The 24,533-nt window shown below is 38.4% G+C and overlaps 2 protein-coding genes across 4 annotated transcripts in view; both read right to left on the bottom strand.

The window, feature by feature from the left end:
* Positions 1 to 24,533, bottom strand: part of LOC115224993 (zinc finger protein 845-like) — a 254,784-nt gene that overhangs the window by 72,844 nt on the left and 157,407 nt on the right. The gene's annotated exons all lie outside the window — the stretch shown is intronic.
* The window catches only part of LOC115224990 (ankyrin-1-like), a 21,469-nt gene continuing 6,893 nt past the window's right edge, over positions 9,958 to 24,533 (bottom strand). For 2 of the 3 annotated variants that reach the window (XM_036514181.1, XM_036514180.1), the window contains 4 exons: positions 16,080 to 16,182; positions 12,147 to 12,740; positions 10,444 to 11,946; positions 9,958 to 10,012 (listed from right to left, as the gene is read on the bottom strand). In XM_036514181.1, the coding sequence (XP_036370074.1) occupies positions 10,564 to 11,946; positions 12,147 to 12,740; positions 16,080 to 16,163 (2,061 nt within the window). In that variant the 5' untranslated portion in view covers positions 16,164 to 16,182 and the 3' untranslated portion in view covers positions 9,958 to 10,012; positions 10,444 to 10,563. Of the gene's footprint in view, positions 10,013 to 10,443; positions 11,947 to 12,146; positions 12,741 to 16,079; positions 16,213 to 20,177; positions 20,324 to 24,533 lie in introns of those variants that run through there. The other variant, XM_036514179.1, reaches the window with a different exon arrangement.

Here is a 24,533-nt window from a genome sequence, read left to right as displayed (position 1 = left end):
GCATATGCTTTATAAGCACTTTTTGACAAGTTGTGGTGCACCTGAGCACTGTATACAATAATTTCATTATCATTATCATTATTATAACCGACGGAATGCCAGTAGATCGCAGTTCTGTAACGAATGAATGAAACCGTAAGAGGGAGAAAATCGAGCTGGATTTCTGACGAAACCAAAACAATCCGGGGAAGATACAAAACTAGGCACGGGTGTCCCTTGGAAGCGAAACGAATAAGTAAATACATTTGACGTCATTTATTGAGGAATTTTCTTTTAAGTTGTTAAACGGGTTTAAGATTTTCATCCACCGCGACCACGATCACCATAGCAACCGCTACTGAGTTTTGTGGTTTTATTTGTTGGAGAGGGAAATTCAGGTTTTGCTTCCGTTTCCGTTGTCGGGAAATGAATTTGGCGCAATTAATGATTTTTAATTGAAAAGATTCCTTATAATTGCAATAACAGGTAAGATATGATATGATATATGATATGGTATATGATATGGTATATGATATGATATATGGTATGGTATATGATATGATATATATATATATTATAATATAAATATATGGATATATACATACCTATATATACATACCTACATATATATGTATATATACAAATGCATACATTGGTACAGGACATAAAAAAAAACGTTGAACACAATGAAAAACGAAAACAAAAACATAGAAACGGGACATACAACATAAAGAATATTCCCCTTCTTTAGTGGTCCCTGTTTCATATATATATATATATATATATATATATATATATATATATAATAATATAGGGTGAAATTAATTAATTTGAAATAATCATTAATTTCACCAAGTAGATTTCGGCATGTAAAAGCCCCATTCAAGGAAGGTTTAAGTAATACTAAGTAATTAAGGGTTTAGCAACGATTTGCCTCACCACACACCGAATTTAGAAATAGCAGTCAAAAGAGTTTTGGCTATTCTTTCTACTTAAAAGGGAGATCCCAGTAAAACCACAGCAAAACTCTTTTGACTGCTATTTCTAAATTCGGTGTGTGGTGAGGCAAATCGTTGCTATATATATTATATATATATATATATATATATATATATATATATATACACTTCTCCATCTCGTTTCCCGCGTTTTTCTTTCTTTTTTTCCCGTTGCAATCGTCTTGATTGCTCTCATACATATAATCAATTAATTCCATTTATAGATTGTATATTCTAATTAAAGTGTCCCATATGTTTGGTTGTTCGCTGGAATTGAGTGGATTAGAAAACGTTGCTTTGTTGCTTCCACCAATTGAAAAATACATCAAACCTGGCTCAGTTATGTACAGTGATTCTTGGACGGCTTAGAAAGATATACAAACATTGGGTTCTCGGCATTACATGATAAACCACAAAGAAAACTTTGTTGACAGCATACATGCACACATACACACAAAAAACATGGAACATTTAAGGCGATTTTTAATAGCCGGGTATTCGTTCAGACTATCTACACCCATACCTGGCCAGGTATTTATTTATCTCTGCTTGAGAAAAATGAATGATGCTACACCAATTTTTTTTAGCTTGTATTAAATAATTTTGACCTCAGAACCCATTAAAATACTTGCTTTATGTTTTTAACTTATCTCTCTGCTTTTATATAATATATTGGGTGTGTAGGCATTTATAAATTTATATTTATATATATTTTAAAAGTGTCCCGTATATATGGTTTTCTAATCTGGCAACCCTATCCAAACATGTCCCTTATGAGCCTATACAATTGCTGATACAGCATAGAATTCACACTTGATCAATGTATGATAAAAGTTACACATTTCTCCAAACTGATCTACAATAAATGTTTGTTTTGAAGTTATATAATTTGTTGATATTATTTAATATACAAAATACTTGGTGTTAGATGCTAAGATACAGTGATGAGAGATAAACGAAGGGATAAGTTTGTTCATTAATTGCTAATGATGGTGGTTATCTAGTGAATATGTGATGGAGCCATTGAGTAGATGGTAGCCATGTGAGAGTGAATGTGTGGAAAATATATTTCCTAGTCACTGATAAAATGTTAAAATATAACAATGGTAGGAATTTCTCAACAGAACTAAACAGCAGAAGGTCTTCAGAGACAAAACCCCACTTAAGCAAGTCTTTTGCTCCCTAACTTGTTACATTCTACCAACTATTTCTAAGTTAGCACTCGCTCTCCACTCCACATTTGACAGCATCTATTTTCTTGTATTTATTGCACATGTACATCTACTATTTTTCGTGTTGACGTTCCTCTAATATTGCTGCACATCTTATGTATCCATAACTTGCACTGGCTACACCTTATCGAGTTTCTTCATATTCCTTTTCCATATTTCAATCAGAGCCATTTCCCTGTAGGATTTGTCTGCTTACTAAGTTATTAAGACTTTGGTCTCTGCTAAATTAACTCTAAGGCCCACTAATTGCAGACCCTGTTTACACACCTGAAATTTCTTTTCTCTTGCTGGTATTGATTCAGCTGTAAGATGATCAGCAGAGAGGGTGTCACAGGGGCAGCCCAGTATATATATATATATATATATATATATATATATATATAGCGAGAAGTTGATGTTATAAAAGATAATGTTGTTATTGAGACCGAAAGGTGTCAGGTAATGCTGAATAAGTGTTATAGACAGACCATATTTAAGTTCCAGATTCGGTAATATTGCGAATAAATGGTTCAATGTTGGTTCTATGTCAGCGTGTGTATATAAGATGTGTGTGTGTGTGGTGAGTTAGTGACTAAATTATAGTGATGTTTATGTTTGATCTGTTCTAAAGGTCATGACACTCATGAACACTAATTTCCTGAATGGATCTACTCAGTGAGGGGTGACCTAGGGCTAAACAACAGTGACTTATCATGTTTCCTAAGACAGTAGAATGTTATTGTCCAGTATTTTGTAGTTTAGCATTTTACATAATACTTGAAGGTGGACGAGCTGAAGGCTGTGCATATGTGGACATTACACAAGGTTGTATCATATAATTTTAATAACAAAATGAATTTTAAAGACTAATTATTGGGGTAAAAGTTTATATCCACAGTTTATCATTATGAAAATGTAGTTATATTTTCTATTGTTGAATCTCTGCTTTTTAAGTCTTTCCTATATCTTCTACTGTTTCTGTGTCATTTCAGAATATGAAATGTTTGTGGTATAAAGGAGTTTTTACATCAGATCCATCATGAATATTGATCATCACTTGAAGACTAATGGAAGATATTATAAATAATATATATCACCCTGTTTCTATAACAAATCTCTGGTAAATAACTGAAAATATTTCTTCTGAATTAATAGCAACATTTGCTTTATTCCATTGCCAGGAATATTTACAAAAGTATCGGACCTTCTGCTTGAACTTGGAAAAATCTGCAAATGTGTTTGTATTAGCTTCAGATATTCACAAAGATCAGATCAGCTGTAATTATAGCTGTAGAACTTTTTGAATCAACCGAGAAATATATAAAGAAGAAACAAAAAAATACATTTTGTGCTTGTGTACTGGAGAACAATAATGAATCCTGAAGAGATGCCAAAAGAAAGAGAAAAATTATCACACCAATGTGATATCTGTAAAAAGTCTTTATCTAGTAAGGGAAATCTCGCTGCTCACAAACGTATCCATGCAGGAGGAAAGAAACATCGCTGTGAGATATGTGGAAAGTCTTTTATGCAGAAAAGTAGTCTTACTTCTCACAAATACACTCATACAGGAGAGAAACCATATCATTGTGATATCTGTGGTAAATCATTCTCTCATAGGAGTGGCTTAAGTTATCACAAATACATTCATACTGGAGAGAAACCATATTCTTGTGATATTTGTGGTAAATCATTCTCTCATAAGAATAGCCTTACTTATCACAAATCAATTCATACAGGAGATAAACCATATCACTGTAATATCTGTGATAAATCCTTTGTAGGAAGAAGTGACTTAACTTCTCATAAACTTACACATACTAATGAGAGGCCATATCAGTGTGATATTTGTGGTAAATCATTCTCTCAGAGGCGTGGCCTTACTTATCACAAATCCATTCATACAGGAGATAAACCATATTCTTGTGATATTTGTGGTAAATCATTCTCTCAAAAAAGTCACCTTACTCATCACAAATCCATTCATACAGGAGAGAAACCATATCAGTGTGATATCTGTGATAAATCCTTCGTAGTAAGAAGTAATTTAACTGCTCATAAACTTACACATACTAATGAGAGGCCATATCAGTGCGATATATGTGGTAAATCATTCTCTCTAAAAGGTAACCTTACCACTCACAAATACACTCATACAGGAGAGAAACCATATTCTTGTGATATTTGTGGTAAATCATTCTCTCATAGGAGTAGCCTTACTGACCATAAATACACTCATACAGGAGAGAAACCATATCACTGTAATATCTGTGATAAATCCTTTGTAGGAAGAAGTGACTTAACTTCTCATGAAGTTACCCATACTAATGAGAGGCCATATCAGTGTGATATTTGTGGTAAATCATTCTCTAAAAAATCTAACCTTACTAGACACAATCCATTCATACAGGAGAGAAACCATATCAATGTGATATCTGTGATAAATCCTTCGTAGTAAGAAGTAATTTAACTGCTCATAAACTTACACATACTAACAAGAGGCCATATCAGTGCGATATATGTGGTAAATCATTCTCTCTAAAAGGTAACCTTACCACTCACAAATACACTCATACAGGAGAGAAACCATATTCTTGTGATATTTGTGGTAAATCATTCTCTCGTAAGAGTATTCTTACTTATCACAAATCAATTCATACAGGAGATAAGCCATATCACTGTAATATCTGTGATAAATCCTTTGTAGGAAGAAGTGACTTAACTTCTCATGAAGTTACCCATACTAATGAGAGGCCATATCAGTGTGATATTTGTGGTAAATCATTCTCTAAAAAATCTAACCTTACTAGACACAAATCCATTCATACAGGAGAGAAACCATATCATTGTGATATTTGTGGTAAATCTTTTGTAATAAGAAGTTATTTAACTACTCATGAACTTACACATATTAATGAGAAGCCATAACAGTGTGGTATTTGTGGTAAATCATTCTCTCAGATTAGCACCTTAATTTCTCATAAATCCATTCACACAGGAGAGCAACCATATCAATGTAATATCTGTGGTAAATCCTTTGTAATAAAAAGATATTTAACTTCTCATGAATTTACACATATTAATGAGAAGCCATATCAGTGTGGTATTTGTGGTAAGTCATTCTCTAAAAAATCTAACCTTACTAGACACAAATCCATTCATACAAGAGAGAAGCAATATCAATGTAATATCTGTGGTATGGCATTCTCTCGTAAAAGGAAATTATCTCAGCATGAAGCCACTCATACAAGAGACAATCCATATCCCTGTGATATATCTGTAAATCATTTTTTTCTCAAGGCAGTTTGACCTCTCATAGATACATTCACGCAGCAGAGAAATGATATTCTTGTGAAATATTTGTCTAAAAGGATTGCCCAAAATTTACTGAATCTTGAGTCTGTGTGCCCCAGATTCCTGAATTCTGTTCTCATCACCTTCTTCTAAGTAAAATGCATTTGACCTCATCTATTTTCTGTACATTTCTTGTGTTTATTGCACGTGTACATCTACCACACACAAAGACTATTTTCCATGTTGACATTCCTCTAACATTGCAGCACCTCTTATGTGTACATAGCTTGCATGAGGTACACCTGATGGAGTTTCTACTTTTGCCTTTTCCACATGTCAAGCAGGGCCATTTCCCTGAAAGGATTTGTTTGCTTTCAAACTTATTAACACTATAGTCTTTGTTCCATGAAATATAAGTTCCACAAATTGCAGTTCTTGCTTCCATACCTGAAATTTCTTTTCTCATGCCATTATTTATTCAGCTAAAACAAGAAGGCAATCAACATAGTGGGGCTCCCAGGGGCCTCCCAACATTAGGTTAATGTCCAGTCATAGAGTGACCAGTGGTCCCACAGCCACAAAAGTAAATGTAAGAAAGTTCATGCTTGGACAAACACTGGTTAAGTGAAAGGAGAGGAGAGAGATAAGGGGTGGAGGGATAAAAGAATTAGGGGAAGAAAGAGGAAATCAAAAGAACATAGACAAGGTATAAGGAGATAAACGAGGAGGGAAAGTAGGAAGATTAAAGAAAGAGAAGGCCTGAAAATGGTAGATTTCCTTGATGTGACCCTGGACCTGGAATCAGGTACCTATATCAAGCTCCGTGTAAGGAGCTTTGTATAACTTTGAAAACAGTTTTAAATAACATTTTAAGTAAATGCAATTACAAAAGTGGAAAGAATGTCATCAAATCAGGTGTAGGAGTGGCTGTGTGGTAAGTAGCTTGTTTACCAACCACATGGTTCCGGGTTCAGTCTCACTGCGTGGCACCTTGGGTAAGTGTCTTCTACTATAGCCCCGGGCCGACCAATGCCTTGTGAGTGGATTTGGTAGATGGAAACTGAAAGAAGCCCGTCGTATATATGTATATATATATATGTGTGCGTGTGTGTGTTTGTGTGTCTGTGTTTGTCCCCGCAACATCGCTTGACAACCGATGCTGGTGTGTTTACGTCCCCGTCACCTAGCGGTTCGGCAAAAGAGGGCGATAGGATAAGTACTGGGCTTACAAAGAATAAGTCCCGGGGTCGATTTGCTTGACTAAAGGCGGTGCTCCAGCATGGCCACAGTCAAATGACTGAAACAAGTAAAAGAAAGAGTAAAGAGTAAGAGTAAATCTGTGTGACTTACACTATTTTTAATACATGTCACATATTTGCGGAACATGTCTGCAGATATTGCCACCCTGTACTTGATTTAGTTGACTATCATTGCTACCCAGATGAGATTTGTTTAGTTGAACCTTTACCTCTTTCTTCTGAAAACCAGTGTTTTGAATGCACCCGGATTATTTTAATTGTGAGGTCACAGTAGTTAAAGAACTCTTTTACTCTTTTACTTATTTCAGTCATTTGACTGCGGCCATGCCGGAGCACCGCCTTTAGTCGAGAAAATCGACCCCGGGACTTATTCTTTTGTAAGCCCAGTACTTATTCTATCGGTCTCTTTTGCCGAACCGCTAAGTGACGGGGACGTAAACACACCAGCATCGGTTGTCAAGCAATGCTAGGGGACACACACACAAACACACACACACACACACACACACACATACATATATATATATATATATATATATATATATATATATATATACATATATACGACAGGCTTCTTTCAGTTTCCGTCTACCAAATCCACTCACAATGCTTTGGTATGCCCGGGGCTATAGTAGAAGACACTTGCCCAAGGTGCCATGTAGTGGGACTGAACCCGGAGCCGTGTGGTTGGTTAGCAAGCTACTTACCACACAGCCACTCCTACGCCTATATTTTATGTGTGTGTGTGTGTGTGTGTGTGTGTATATATATATACACACACACACACATTTATACATACGACACACTTCTTTCAGTTTCCGTCTACCAAATCCACTCACAAGGCTTTGGTCGGCCCGAAGCTATAGCAGAAGACACTTGCCCAAGATGCCACGCAGTGGGACTGAACCCGGAGCCATGTGGTTGGTTAGCAAGCTACTTACCACACAGCCACTCCTGCACCTAACACACTTGCCTAACTTCTGCTCTTATGTGATTTTGACACACAGAAACTCACTCACTCTCTCTCACACATATATATTTGCATGTGTGTTAAACATAAAGTGGAATAGAATACAAATGAGGACATTTTTTATTGTCGTAAATGTTACAGTTTAAATATTTCTCATCATCATCATCATCATCATCGTTTAACGTCCGCTTTCCATGCTAGCATGGGTTGGACGGTTCAACTGGGGTCTGGCAAGCCCGAAGGCTACACCAGGCCAGTCAGATCTGGCAGTGTTTCTACAGCTGGATGCCCTTCCTAATGCCAACCACTCCGAGAGTGTAGTGGGTGATTTTATGTGCCACCGACACAGGTGCCAGATGAGGCTGGCAGATGGCCACGCTCGGATGGTGTTTTTTATGTGCCACCGACACAGGTGCCAGACGAGGCTGGCTGACGGCCACGCTCGGATGGTGTTTTCTTATGTGTCACCGACACAGGTGCCAGACGAGGCTGGCTGACGGCCACGCTCGGATGGTGTTTTTTATGTGCCATCGACACAGGTGCCAGACGAGGCTGGCTGACGGCCACGCTCGGATGGTGTTTTCTTATGTGTCACCAACACAGGTGCCAGACGAGGCTGGCTGACGGCCACGCTCGGATGGTGTTTTCTTATGTGTCACCAACACAGGTGCCAGACGAGGCTGGCTGACGGCCACGCTCGGATGGTGTTTTCTTATGTGTCACCAACACAGGTGCCAGACGAGGCTGGCTGACGGCCACGCTCGGATGGTGTTTTCTTATGTGTCACCAACACAGGTGCCAGACGAGGCTGGCTGACGGCCACGCTCGGATGGTGTTTTCTTATGTGTCACCAACACAGGTGCCAGACGAGGCTGGCTGACGGCCACGCTTGGATATGGTGTTTTCGGTGTTTTTCTTATGTGCCACCGACACAAGTGCCAGACGAGGCTGGCGAACGGCTACGATCGGATGGTGTTTGTTACGTGCCCACGGCACGGAGGCCAGTCGATGCAGTACTGGCTACGGTCCCGTTCGGATGGTTTTCTTATGTGCCACCGGCACTGGTACCACAGGGATACAAATTCCATTGATGTTCATCTATTTTGATTTGGTTTGACTTGATTCGATTTGATCGATAAAATTTGATAAAAATAAGATCTTATGAAACATGATGAAGTTCCAATTCAGATGTGGTTTTTTGGTTTGTGTGGTAGGCGCAGGAGTGGCTGTGTGGTAAGTAGCTTGCTTACCAACCACATGCATTCCGTCTAATATGCTTCTCCACAATTTCACTTTAAATGTTTTGGGTTAATCCGAGGCTATGACAGACAACATTGGTCCTGGGGCATTACTGGCGCACATCTTACTGATCCCAGAGTAACAATAGATTCTGGTAGGATTTGAACTTGCAACATAAAGAGACAAAACTAAAAATCGTATCGTAATCATTCTGTATTTACTACAAGGATCAAAGAAAGGGGTATTTTACGCGAAATGTAGTGTTTTACATGAACTGAATGAAGGGAAAGAATTCGAACCCGTAATATTGAGGTAATTTGTTTTTGTTTGTTCCTTCTCGAGCCATGCCTGGCTCATAAGGGCCGGTTTCCTTGGCGTATAGGTTCCCCACCTGGACGAGATGCCGGTCCGTCGCAGGTGAGCTGCAAGATGCAGGAGGAAAGAGTGAGAGAAAGTTGTGGCGAAAGAGTCAGCAGAAGTTCTCCATTACCTTCTGCCAGAGCCGCGTGGAGCTTAGGTGTTTCGCTCATAAACACACACATCGCCCGGTTTGAGATTCGAATCCGCGAACCCTCGACCGCGAGTCCGCTGCTCTAACCACTAGGCCATGTGCCTCCACATAGTATTGAGGTAATGGGTGAGATGAAGTAAAAAATCTACTCAAATGACAACAACATGCTGTAAAAGAAAGTCTCACAACAACCCATGGTGGGATTGTGCAGATGTAGAGGCGTGTTGCCGTCTTTATCTTCCACATTAACATCAGACTTAGAGAACAGTAGGTGCTTAGCCATGTTTGTGTGTCCATGACCACAGGCCAGATGCAGCGGTGTGTTACCATCTTTATTCACCACATTCACATCAAGTTCAAACAGTAATAGCTGTTTCAGTATGTCTGTGTGTCCATCAGGACAAGCGAGGTGTAGCGGTGTGTTATCATCATTATTCAGTACATTTACATCAGGCTCAATAAAACCCCATTGAAAAGATGAATGAAAATGATTTGGATATTTTAGATTATTGCTGAATTACAGAAGAATAGGAAATGCAGAGATGTGGTAACATTGTTATCCACGGCGAGCTGGCAGAATCGTTAGCACGACGGGCGAAATGCGTAGCCGTATTTCGTCTACCGTTACGTTCTGAGTTCAAATTCCGCCGAGGTCGACTTTGCCTTTCATCCTTTCGGGGTCGATAAATTAAGTACCAGTTACGCACTGGGGTCGATGTAATCGGCTTAATCCGTTTGTCTGTCCTTGTTTGTCCCCTCTGTGTTTAGCCCCTTGTGGGTAGTAAAGAAATAGGTATTTCGTATGCCGTTACGTTCTGAGTTCAAATTCCACCGAGGTCGACTTTGCCTTTCATCCTTTCAGGGTCGATAAATTAAGTACCAGTTACGCACTGGGGTCGATGTAATCGGCTTAATCCGTTTGTCTGTCCTTGTTTGTCCCCTCTGTGTTTAGCCCCTTGTGGGTAGTAAAGAAAGAAACAAATATTGTTATCCACGACATTGACTCCAGCTTTAGACAACAAGAGCACTTTCACACCGTCTGTGCCTTCTCAACTCATGCCGGATATATATATTTGTGCGACACAATCTTTATTCGCCACGTTTACTTCAGTTTGTATAGCAGGAGCTGCTTCACCACATCTATGTCTCCGTTACTATTAGCCAGGTATAGCGGTGTCTTACCATCTTTATTCACCGCATCTGTATCAGCGTTAGAGTGCAGTAGCTGCTTCACCATGTCCGTGTGTCCCTGAGCACAGGCTAGATGTAAGGGCGTGTTACCATCTTTATCCCTTGCACTTACATCAGATTCAGAGAGCATTAACTGCTTCACCATGTCTATGTGTCCACCAAGGCAGGCCAGATGTAAAGGTGTGTTACCTTCTTTATCCACAACACTTACATCAGCTTTAGAGGTTAGTAGTTGCTTCACCATGTCTGTGAGTCCATGAACACATGCCAAGTGAAGTGGTGTGTTACCAGCTTTATTCGCCATATTGACAGCAGCTTTATTTAGTAGGAGCTCCTTCAAGATATCCGTGTGTCCACGATCACATGCAAGATGTGGCGGTGTGTTACCATCTTTATTCGCGATATTTACATCAGATTCAAACAAGAATAGCTGTTTCACCATGTCTATATGTCCCCCACGGCACGCTAGAAGAAGTGGTGTGTTACCATCGTTATTCTTCACATTGACAGTAGCTTTGGATTGTAGGAGCTGCTTCATGATATCTGTGTGTCCATGACCACAAGCCAGATGTAGAGTTGTGTTGCCATTTTTATTCGCTACATTTACATCTGGTTTAAACAGCAGAAACTGTTTTACCATGTCTATTTGTCCGTGAACACAGAGCAGAAGTAGGGGCGTGTCACCATCTTTATTCACTACATTCATATCAGGATCAAACAGTAGTAGGTGTTTCAGCATGTCTGTGTGTCCACCACGACAAGCCAGATGTAGAGGCGTGTTGCCGTCTTTATCTTCCACATTAACATCAGACTTAGAGAACAGTAGGAGCTTAGCCATGTTTGTGTGTCCATGACCACAGGCCAGATGCAGCGGTGTGTTACCATCTTTATTCACCACATTCACATCAAGTTCAAACAGTAATAGCTGTTTCAGTATGTCTGTGTGTCCATCAGGACAAGCCAGGTGTAGCGGTGTGTTATCATCATTATTCAGTACATTTACATCAGGCTCAAGCAGTAGGAGCTGCTTCACCATGTCTGTGTGTCCACGAACACAGGCCAGATGTAGAGGCGTGTTACCATCACTATTCCCTAAATTTATATTAGGTTTAGATAACAGTAACTGCTTCACCATGTCTGTGTGTCCCCGAACACAGGCCAAATGTAGAGCTGTATTACTTTCATTATTCATTAGGTTTATATTGGGTTTAGATAACAGTAGCTGCTTCACCGTGTCTGTGTGTCCTCGACCACACGCCAGATGCAAAGGTGAGTTACCATCATTATTCACTAGGTATTATATCAGAACCAGTGCAAGTAGTGTTTCATCACAGTCAGTCTGTACCCACCACCACGACAGGCCAGGTGGAGAGGTATATTACCATCTTTATCTGCCACATTTACATCAGGTTTAGACATTAATAGTACTTCAACACCCGTGTGTCCACCAGAGCAAAGCCAGTGCAGGGGTGTGTAGCCATATTTATCCTCCATATTTATATCAGGTTTAAAAAGTAGTAGCTGTTTAATTAGGCCTGTACTTCCATTAACACACGCCAAATGTAGAGGTGTGTGTTTGTATTTATTCACCAAGTCGACATGAGGCTCTGTTGGCTCTTCATCATCTCCAGTATTTTTATCCCTGTAGAACAGATTCCGAGATATTTTCCAACTTTCTTTCAACTCGGGATCTTTAGATTTGGATTGTAATTGTTTTTCATCAATGTCTATGCTTTCGTCACCATTCAGCAAATTTAAAGTTCTTTTCCGTTTATTTTTCACCACACGAACTCTAGGATTGGACTGTAGTAGTATTTTAGCAGCGTCTTTGTGGTCATTGATACAGGCCAGATGTAGAGGTGTGTTCCCGTAACTATTCACTGCAGTGACATCAGGTTTAGTTACCAGGAGATGCTCAATAACACCGATGCGTCCCCACCGACAGGCCACATGGAGAGGAGTGTTACGATCTTTATCCGCCACATTAATGTCGGGTGTAAGCATTAACATCTTCTTCACCAGGCTTGTGTGCCCAACACTACAGGCCACATGCAGGGGTGTGTTACCGTATTTGTCAGGTACAGTGATCTGAAAAAGAAAGAAGACATATTACAAATAATGCCTCAGTACAAGAATAGAAAAACAAAACAGAAAGAGAAAAAGTGAATCAAAGCGAAAAGAAAAAGTGTGGCTGTGTGGTAAGTAGCTTGTTTACCAACCACATGGTTCCGGGTTCAGTCCCACTGCGTGGCACCTTGGGCAAGTGTCTTCTACTATAGCCTTGACCCGACCAAAGCCTTGTGAGTGGATTTGGTAGACGGAAACTGAAAGAAGCCCTTCGTATATATGTATATATATATATGTGTGTGTGTGTTTGTGTGTCTGTGTTTGTCCCCCTAGCATTGCTTGACAACCGATGCTGGTGTGTTTATGTCCCCGTTACTTAGCGGTTCGGCAAAAGAGACCGATAGAATAAGTACTGGGCTTACAAAGAATAAGTCCCGGGGTCGAGTTGCTCGATTAAAGGCGGTGCTCCAGCATGGCCGCTGTCAAACGACTGAAACAAGTAAAAGAGTAAAAGAGAAAAAGTGAACAGGAGTAATGATGGTGCGGGAGAAATGGTAAAAAGGTGAGGCTTATATTGTAATTACGCTTAAAAAGGGGCACCTACATATATATGCATATATATCTACAAATATATGTAGATGCAAACACTCATATCTTCATATATATATATATATATATATATATATATATATATATAGATAAAGGGTGAGATATAATTAATTTAATAAAATCAACAAATTTCACCAAGTAGTATTTCGGTATGGAAAAGGACCATATTCGGTAAAAGTTTATATAATTATAACAATGAGTGTCTTTGCATCAGGTTGCTAGACCACATACCGAAAGTATTAGAAATAGCAGCCAGAGGACTGTTATTTCTTTTACTACAAAAATATGTCGCCACAGACAACAGTATTTGTAACTCATTATATGGCAAAAAAAAAACAAACGAGGAAAAATAATGAAATAAAACGAAATAACAGTCCTCTGGCTGCTATTTCTAATACTTTCGCTATGTGGTCTAGCAACGTTGCAAAGACCCTCATTTATATATATATATATATATATAAGTTCATTGTTATATATATATAACAATATATAACAATATATATATATATATAACAAATATTATATATATATATATATATATATATATATATATAGTGTTATATATTGTATATATATATATATATATATATATATATATATATATATATATATATATATATATATATATAGTATATAAGTTCAGTAAAATTTAGATTCAGTTGAATATGGTACCTATGCAGTACGATCGTTTCATGCGACTCCATTTAATTGAACAGTGCAAATATTACATCACTTTTAAAATGTGGAGCAATCTTCAGCTGCATAAAAATATAGAATTTAGTTAAATATAGATTCATATTTATAGATGTGTGTGTGTGAGTATGTTTGAGATAGAAGACAAAAGAAAGATGTGCACTGTACAGATTTAAAGGAAGTTACATGTATGGATCAAAACAGTTTGATTCAAACTCCTTAGTACTTTGTGTTTCAAGCGTGTGGTTAATCTTCAGTCATAGGAACTTCAGTCATAAACACGCCGACGGGAAATAACATCATTAGGTGAGACAAGCTGACTGAATTAGCTTCTGACAGGTGACGGTCGTTTAGAAAAAGCGCGGGCTAAAACTACGCGCCCTCACTAGTCAGTTAAGGTGAGACAGTGTCACGTGACAACTTGCTGGGGCTGCCCTGCTGGAGCCTATGCGGCAGGTATTTAAAGGGAGAAATTTGACAAGACAGTCAGTCACCGACTGACACTCGCTGACGATACATCGAAGAGGCCAGGGAACAGAAGAAAGAAGAAGAAAGAAGACATGCACCCAACACCAGAGCTGAAGACACATCCAAAAGAGGAGGGACCCGCCACGTCAAAACGGTAGAGGAGTAGGGGCTGAAACCGGAGATGGTTCCTCCTGATGATGTCTTGAGCTAACTGGATCCTATAAAGCAGCTGTTGTGGTAGCAGACCACGAAACACGGCTGTAATTCCTGTCAAGTGTTCGTTAACGGACGTTAGCCTGTTGAGAGACGTCGATTGTCACGTTTTGATGTTGCTATTTCAGCGACAATAATTACACACACACACACACACTCACACACACACACATATATATATGCATGTATACGACAGGCTTCTTTCAATTCCCGTCTACCAAATCCACTCGCAAGGCTTTGGTCGGCTCGAGGCTATAGTAGAAGACACTTGCCCAAGTTGCCACGCATATTTTGCCCAAGGTGCCACGCATATCTTATCGACGCTCAAAGGATGAAAGGCAAAGTCGACCTCGGCGGAATTTGAATTCAGAACGTGGTGGCAGACAAAATACCTATTTCTTTACTACCCACAAGGGGCTAAACACAGAGGGGACAAACAAGGACAGACAAAGAGATTAAGTCGATTATGTCGACCCCAGCACGTAACTGGTACTTACTTAATCGACCCCGAAATGATGAAAGGCAAAGTCGACCTCGGCGGAATTTGAATTCACAACGTAGCGGCGGGCGAAATACCTATTTCTTTACCACCCACAAGGGGCTACACACAGAGGGGACAAACAAGGACAGACAAAGAGATTAAGTCGATTATGTCGACCCCAGCGCGTAACTGGTACTTACTTAATCGACCCCGAAATGATGAAAGGCAAAGTCGACCTCGGCGGAATTTGAATTCACAACGTAGCGGCGGGCGAAATACCTATTTCTTTACCACCCACAAGGGGCTACACACAGAGGGGACAAACAAGGACAGACAAACGGATTAAGTCGATTATATCGACTCCAGTGCGTAACTGGTACTTATTTAATCGACCCCGAAAGGATGAAAGGCAAAGTCGCCCTCGCCGGAATTTGAACTCAGAACGTAACGGCTGACGGAATCGCTCTCAGCATTTCGCCCGAGCTGCTAACGATTCTGCCAGCTCGACGCCTTCATGTTTGATAGCTTTTGTAGAAGACACAGTGTAGACCATGCCATCTGTAAATCTCTTCAACTTGAGAACGTCTTGACAAATTTATCACCCATCTATTGACTCCTTCCGTTTCTCATCTCTTGGATCGAATATTTCCTGTCACAATACTGCATTCCAGTATTCCAGGATTCTCTCACACTCACATTCCATCAACTCTGGCGCGCCTTGCGGTTTAATTTAGTATCTATAAAATGTAATGATGATGAAGATAAGGGAGGAGGTGAAGGAAGAAATGAAATGTCAAGGACAAATTTATGTGATTAGTCAGGAGTCCTGAATACTGAGGATAAAAATAAAATAACTGATAATAAAGCTTGAAAACACGATATGGAGAGTAGCTTACTTTATTTGGATTCTTTTTTAAAAATTCGCTAACATAGTCAGTATTCATTTGCATAATTTTCTGCGTAATCAAATCAGTTGCCATCCTGTTTTATTGAAAGGTGCTGAAAAGGAATGAAGGAAACATAATTTGCATTTAGGGCTCAGGTGAAGACAATGATTCATATAGGGCTCAGGTGAAGACAATGATTCATATAGGGCTCAGGTGAAGACAATGATTCATATAGGGCTCAGGTGAAGACAATGATTCATATAGGGCTCAGGTGAAGACAATGATTCAAAGACCTCACATTAAATAAACAATGAAAAGTTCAGTTTTTCTAAGTATTATTTATAGCTGAACTAGCAGTATCGCCCGGCGTTGCTCAGGTTTGTAAGGGAAATAACTATAAAGCATTTTTAGAGAGTTATAGCCAAAAAATGGGAAAAAATGATGGTAAATTTTTTTTTGAGATTTAAAAAAGGTGGAGTTGCGTCCCCTAGACAGTTTGTGGTTCGTTGTTTTGATTCTCGACCCCATGTCGAATTTATCGATTTTTTTCAGAACTGGGGGAACTTTTCAAAATTTTCGCTGCGTTAGTTTTGAATTATGACATTGGGCTATGGTGTGTCAAGTTTCATCAGAATCGGTTGAAAGCCGTGTCAGGGTGAGGGTACAACCTAACAGACACACAGACACGCACACAGACAAACTGCCGTTATATATAGAGAGATGTTTTTCCTGATGCTAATAAACCGAGCAGTCGTTCTTTCTCTAGATTAGATGCTACATAGGCGCAGGAGTGGGTGTGTGGTAAGTAGCTTGTTTACCAAGTGCATGGTTCCGGGTTCAGTCCCACTGCGTGGCATCCTGGGCAAGTGTCTTCTGCTATAGCTTCGGGCCGACCAAAACCTTGTGAGTGTGTTTGGTAGACGGAAACTGAAAGAAGCCTGTCGTATATATATATATATATATATGTATGTATGTATGTATGTATGTATGTATGTATGTATGTATGTATGTATGTATGTATGTATGTATGTGTGTATGTATGTGTGTGTATATGTTTGTGTGTCTGTGTTTGTCCCTCTAGCATTGCTTGACAACCGATGCTGGTGTGTTTACGTCCCCGTCACTTAGCGGTTCGGCAAAAGAGACCGATAGAATAAGTACTGGGCTTACATAGAATAAGTCCCGGGGTCGATTTGCTCGACTAAAGGCGGTGCTGCAGCATGGCCGCAGTCAAATGACTGAAACAAGTAAAAGAGTAAAAGAGTAAAGAGTAAAAGTGTTACTCCGCTTATTATACTCAAATAGGTTACAAAGAAATCCTGCATATTGGAATGTGCAGCCTGCTGATTAGCTAAGTTGAGACATATATATTTCAGCAATTATCTATGGATCTTGGCAAGATGCAGACATATCTTGATCTATGGATCCGTGGATCATACATCAGTTAGGCGGGAACACTACATCTAGAGCCATGAATTTATTGATTTATGGAACAGCTCAACCAGGTAGAGATATTATATACCTTGTGTTACGGATCTATGGATCATACTTAGTCATTCAACTCACTCTCTCTCTCTCTATCCGCTCAGTCAAAGTCGGCTCTCGGCCACTCGTTGGATCAGTGTCCTCCAGTCAGTTCTATCCTGGGCCGCTTCTTTCAGATTGGCTATGTCCATTCTGGTATCACTCTTGATGGTGTCAAGCCAGCGGGTTCTTGGTCGGCCTCTTCCTCTCTTGCTCTGCCACTGACCATTCCGAGCATGATGTCCTTCTCCAGGGATTTTCTCCGATTATGTGACCGAAATATGCCAATCTACGCCTTGGTGATCCTAGCTTCTAGCGACATTTTCGGCCTGATCTGCTTAAGAACTTCTCCATTGGTGAGCCTCGCTGTCCATGGAATCCGTAAAAGTCTTCTCCAACACCAAAGCTCGAATGCATTAATTCTCTTCTGGTCAGCTTTCTTTAGTGTCCAGGTCTCGCATCCATATGTTGCTATTGGGAAGACAATTGCATTCACCAATCTGCATCTGGTAGCGAGTCTGATGTCTCTACACTTCCAGACCCTGCTCATGCTGACCATTGCCTCTCTGCCTAGTACTATCCGCCGTTTTATTTCTGGAGTGGAGTCACCATCTCGATTTATTTTGGAGCCAAGGAAAATGAAATCATCAACCACTTCAATCTCTTCATTATCGTGTTCTTGATCAGGTCTTGCCTAGAACTACACAACAACAAATTCCAACACCTCAAAGCTGATGGAAATAGTTATAAGTAACTACATTCTTTATGAATTTATATATCATTTCCAATTCTGTGATCATCACTATGTTTCAATAGTTTCAAAAGACACACATATTTGATTATTCTTGACGTTAGTTTAAGGAAGACTCACCTATAAAAGAAATTTGCTCAACACATCAGAAGATGAGATTAATAAATCTTATAAATGATTATCAGGTATTATTAAGACATATTTTATAATGAAGAGTCCATTACAGAGTATGGGATATAATTTATCTATCTATACACCACATTAAGATACAAAATACTTAAAAAAAAAGACTCCGCCGGTTACGACGACGAGGGTCCCAGCTGATACGATCAACGGAACAGCTTGCTTGTGAAATTAACGTGCAAATGGCTGAGCATTCCACAGACACGTGTACCCTTAACGTAGTTCTCGGGGATAATCAGCGTGACACAGAGAGTGACAAGGCTGACCCTTTGAAATACAAGTACAACTCATTTTTGCCAGCTGAGTGGACTGGAGCAACGTGAAATAAAGTGTCTTGCTCAAGGACACAACGCGTCGCCGGGAATCGAACTCACAACCTTACGATCATGAGCCGAATGCCCTAACCACTAAGCCACGCGCCCTCACCAAAAAAAAAAAAAAAATACTTACTCCAAGAAGTTAACTTTAGACACAAGATTTAAAGTAATATGAAGACGGGAAGATTGGAAGAAAATAATAAAAATAATATTGCTCTGAAGCTCAACCGTTTTATGGAACACTGCTGACATGATAGACATATAGAAAGAACAGAAGACAGATAATACAGGATATTGATCTGGTAAAGGAAGCTAAACTGAGACTAAATCCAAGAGTAACATGGTTGGGAATCAACCATGCACAGTGACAGACACAGAGGTCAGAGATACAAAAAAGGTTGGACTTCGATGTTAGATGCGAAAGGATTTTCAGGAGAAAGGGGTGATCAGTGGAAATATAGCGTCAAGGGATGATGATGCTGGTAGGTCAGGATGGGTAACAAGGGTAATGAATCTAAGAAGAGGAAAAACTGGCAGGACTCAAGTGTGGAAATGAAATATGTGACGTTCTGCTTCGTATGACCGCATCATCTGAGAAGAGGGAGAGAAAGATTGCTATAGTTAGATGGGTGGATGAAGGTTGGGCGTGGATGAAGGCGCAGGAGTGACTGTGTGGTAAGTAGCTTGCTAACCAACCACATGGTTCCGGGTTCAGTCCCACTGCGTGGCATCTTGGGCAAGTGTTTTCTGCTATAGCCCCGGGCCGACCAATGCCTTGTGAGTGGATTTGGTAGACGGAAACTGAAAGAAGCCTGTCGTATATGTGTATATATATATATAAAGTGTGTTGTATATGTTTTGCGTCTGTGTTTGTCCCCCTAGCATTGCTTGACAACCGATGCTGGTGTGTTTACATCCCCGTCACTTAGCCGGTTCGGCAAAAGAGACCGATAGAATAAGTACTAAAGGTGGTGCTCCAGCATGGCCGCAGTCAAATGACTGAAACAAGTAAAAGAGTAAAAGAGAAAGTATGAGTTATAGGGGAGGAGGTTTGGAATGTATAAACTAGTTGCATGGGCTTGGAATTAAAAAAAATACTCTTTATTAATCTCATATGCTGAGATGGACAGCTTTTCTCGAGGATGTTGAATCACTAATCACCGTGATCCTTTGTAATATGCTCAATGTGGCTAAACCAAAAACCCTGAGAACCATCTGCACCACATCGACCACGGTCTTGGACCTATAAGTTCCACAGGTTCCAACACCCACATTTGGTGAGAGACAATTCTTTATAAAGCTGTCCTCATCAATCTCATCACATAACCATACAAATGAAGTCTTCTCTTTTGCACATTACATCTGATTGCTCTTATGCACAATTTTTCTCTCAGCATATTTATAGTTTGTTATAATGTATACTAAAATTGAACATGAAGCAACGTGTTGTGTGTGTGTGTGTGTGTGTGTGTGTGTGTGTGTGTGTCTGGCTTTGTGTTTGTGTTTGTCCTTCCACCGCGTGGCAAAACAGGATTCGTTAGTTTCCATCTCAGTAACTTAACGTAACGGAAGAAACAAACCTATGAAATACATATTAGGCTCAATTTCTTAATCCACGCCATCTAAGGCGGTGGCCGAATGTGTCCAAATTCCAATGACTGAAATAAGTGAAAGACAAGAGATAAAGGAAATATATGCAACAGCAATATATATATAGGCGCAGGAATGACTGTGTGGTAAGTAGCTTGTTTACCAACCACATGGTTCCGGGTTCAGTCCCACTGCGTGGCATCTTGGGCAAGTGTCTTCTACTATAGCCTCGGGTCCGACCAAAGCCTTGTGAGTGGATTTGGTAGACGGACACTGAAAAAGTCCGTCGTATATATATATATATATATATATATATATATATATATATATATATATTATATATAGATATATATATATATATATATGTATATATAATATATATATATATATATATATATATGATATATAATATTGTTATATTATATATTATAATGTATATATATATATATGTATATTATATATATGTTATATATATATATATATATATATATATATATATATATATATATATATATATATATATGTATATATATATATAATATATATGTATATATATATATATGTATATTATATATATGTATATATATATAATATATTATATATATATATATATATGAGGCGAAACAGCCTGCTGCTAGCCACCTTATTTTCTTTACTGTATATATATATATATTATATATATTGATTGATTGATTGATTGATTTTAGTTTCAGCTCATTGAGCTGTGGCCATGCTGGGGCACCGCCATATAATATATATATATATATATATAGATATACTATATATATATATATACATATATATACATATCTGATATATGACGTACGACTTCTCGTCGTCACTGTTATAAATTAAGCGTTCCGGATGAGCTCTTATACTCTCCAACTGTGTAACTTCAACAAGGACTCCACGATATCTCTATTCAGTTATTCATACGACCTCTACACTGTATGACTGTGCATATGGCACTCTTCGCGCACTGTTCTGCGCATGCTCATTTACACTAACTAGTATAGTTCATTTAGCCAATCAAGAGAATATACAGATACCCATACAACAATCAGTAAAAACAGCAATTGGAAGGCTGACACAAAACAGGTAAGAGAGAATGAATTAACCGCAATCTATCAAACATTTTTAAATTATCCACGGACGTACGTTTCGAAATCAAGTTTTAGGAAAGCATAAGAATTAAAATATTAAATATTAAATAATTCTATCTTACCGAAACTTCTTTCTCTTCAGCTGGAATACTATAATCATAATGATTATATATTGATTTTGAGATACTAGGAGGTACCTCCTAGTATCTCAAAATTCAATATATAATCATTTATGATTATAGTATTCCACGCTGAAGAGAAAAAGTTTCGGTAAGATAGAATTATTTAATATTTAATATTTAATTCTTATGCTTTCCTAAAACTTGATTTCGAAACGTACGTCCGTGGATAACTTTTAAAAATGTTTGATAGATTGCGGTTAATTCATTCTCTCTACCTGTTTGTGTCAGCCTTCAATTGCTGTTTTTACTGAGATCTCCTTTTTAGTAGAAGAAATAGCTATAACCCTTTGACTGCTATTTCTAAATTCGGTATGTGGTAAGGCAATTCGTTGCTGAAACCCTTATTGCTTAGTATTACTTAAATTTTCCAAATGAGGCTTTTACATGCCGAAGACTACTTGGTGTAATTGTAAATTATTCAAATTATTAATTTCACCCCTTCATTATTACGGATAACCATATTTATCTCAGTAGATGACCACAGCATCTTGTTTTGGCTACACGCGGTGTGAAGGGCTGTTGACACAATCGTTTCATTCACAAATTTGAATTCGGTGATACTAGTTGAGGATTCTAGCTCGCTCTGATACTGAGTGGAGTTGGTACCTCCTAGTATCTCAAATTCAATATATCATTTATGATTATAGTATCCACGCTGAAGAGAAAAGAAGTTTCGGTAAGATAGAATTATTTAATATTTAATATTTTAATTCTTATGCTTTCCTAAAACTTGATTCGAAACGTACGTCCGTGATAACTTTTAAAAATGTTTGATAGATTGCGGTTAATTCATTCTCTCTTACTGTTTGTGTCACCTTCCAATTGCTGTTTTTACTGAGATCTCCCTTTTTAGTAGAAGAAATAGCTATAACCCCCTTGACTGCTATTTCTAAATTCGGTCTGTGGTAAGGCAATCGTTGCTGAACCCTTATTGCTTAGTATACTTAAATTTTCCTCAAATGAGGCTTTTACATGCCGAAGACTACTTGTGTAATTGATAATTATTCAAATTAATAATTTCACCCTTCATTATTACGGATAACCATATTTTATCTCAGTAGATGACCACAGCATCTTGTTTTGGCTACACGCGGGTGGGAGGGCTGTTGACACAATCGTTTCATCACAAATTTGAATTCGGGATACTAGTTGAGGATTCTAGCTCGCTCTGATACTGAGTTGAGTTGGTACCTCCTAGTATCTCAAAATTCAATATATAATCATTTATGATTATAGTATCCACGCTGAAGAGAAAAAAGTTTCGGTAAGATAGAATTATTTAATATTTAATATTTTAATTCTTATGCTTTCCTAAACTTGATTTCGAAACGTACGTCCGGGATAACTTTTAAAAATGTTTGATAGATTGCGGTTAATTCATTCTCTCTTACCTGTTTGTGTCAGCCTTCCAATTGCTGTTTTTACTGAGATCTCCCTTTTTAGTAGAAGAAATAGCTATAACCCTTTGACTGCTGCTATTCTAAATTCGGTATGTGGTAAGGCAATTCGTTGCTGAACCCTATTGCTTAGTATTACTTAAATTTTCCTCAATGAGGCTTTTACATGCCGAAGACTACTTGGTGGTAATTGATAATTATTCCAATTAATTAATTTCACCCTCATTATTACGGATAACCATATTTATCTCAGTAGATGACCACAGCATCTTGTTTTGCTACACGCGGGTGGAAGGGGCTGTTGACACAATCGTTTCATTCACAAATTGAATTCGGTGATACTAGTTGAGGATTCTAGCTCGCTCTGATACTGAGTTGAGTTGGTACCTCCTAGTATCTCAAAATTCAATATATAATCATTTATGATTATAGTATTCCCCTGAAGAGGAAGAGAAAAGAAGTTTCGGTAAGATAGAATTATTTAATATTTAATATTTTAATTCTTATGCTTTCCTAAAACTTGATTTCGAAACGTACGTCCGTGGATAACTTTTAAAATGTTTGATAGATTGCGGTTAATATTCATTCTCTCTTACCTGTTTGTGTCAGCCTTCCAATTGCTGTTGTTACTGAGATTCCCTTTTTAGTAGAAGAAATAGCTATAACCCTTGACTGCTATTTCTAAATTCGGTATGTGGTAAGGCAATTCGTTGCTGAACCCTTATTGCTTAGTATTACTTAAATTTTCCTCAAATGAGGCTTTTACATGCCGAAGACTACTTGGTGTAATTGATAATTATTCCAAATTAATTAATTTCACCCTTCATTATTACGGATAACCATATTTTATCTCAGTAGATGACCACAGCATCTTGTTTGGCTACACGCGGGTGGGAAGGGCTGTTGACACAATCGTTTCATTCACAAATTTGAATTCGGTGATACTAGTTGAGGATTCTAGCTCGCTCTGATACTGAGTTGAGTTGGTACCTCCTAGTATCTCAAAATTCAATATATAATCATTTATGATTATAGTATTCCACGCTGAAGAGAAAAGAAGTTTCGGTAAGATAGAATATTTAATATTTAATATTTTTAATTCTTATGCTTTCCTAAAACTTGATTTCGAAACGTACGTCCGTGGATAACTTTTAAAAATGTTTGATAGATTGCGGTTAATTCATTCTCTCTTACCTGTTTGTGTCAGCCTCCAATTGCTGTTTTTACTGAGATCTCCCTTTTTAGTAGAAGAAATAGCTATAACCCTTTGACTGCTATTTCTAAATTCGGTATGTGGTAAGGCAATTCGTTGCTGAACCCTTATTGCTTAGTATTACTTAAATTTTCCTCAAATGAGGCTTTTACATGCCGAAGACTACTTGGTGTAATTGATAATTATTCCAATTAATTAATTTC

The sequence above is a fragment of the Octopus sinensis genome, linkage group LG27, assembly GCF_006345805.1.
Source record: "Octopus sinensis linkage group LG27, ASM634580v1, whole genome shotgun sequence".
Classification (NCBI taxonomy): domain Eukaryota; kingdom Metazoa; phylum Mollusca; class Cephalopoda; order Octopoda; family Octopodidae; genus Octopus; species Octopus sinensis.
This window is presented reverse-complemented; position numbering and strand designations above follow the sequence as displayed.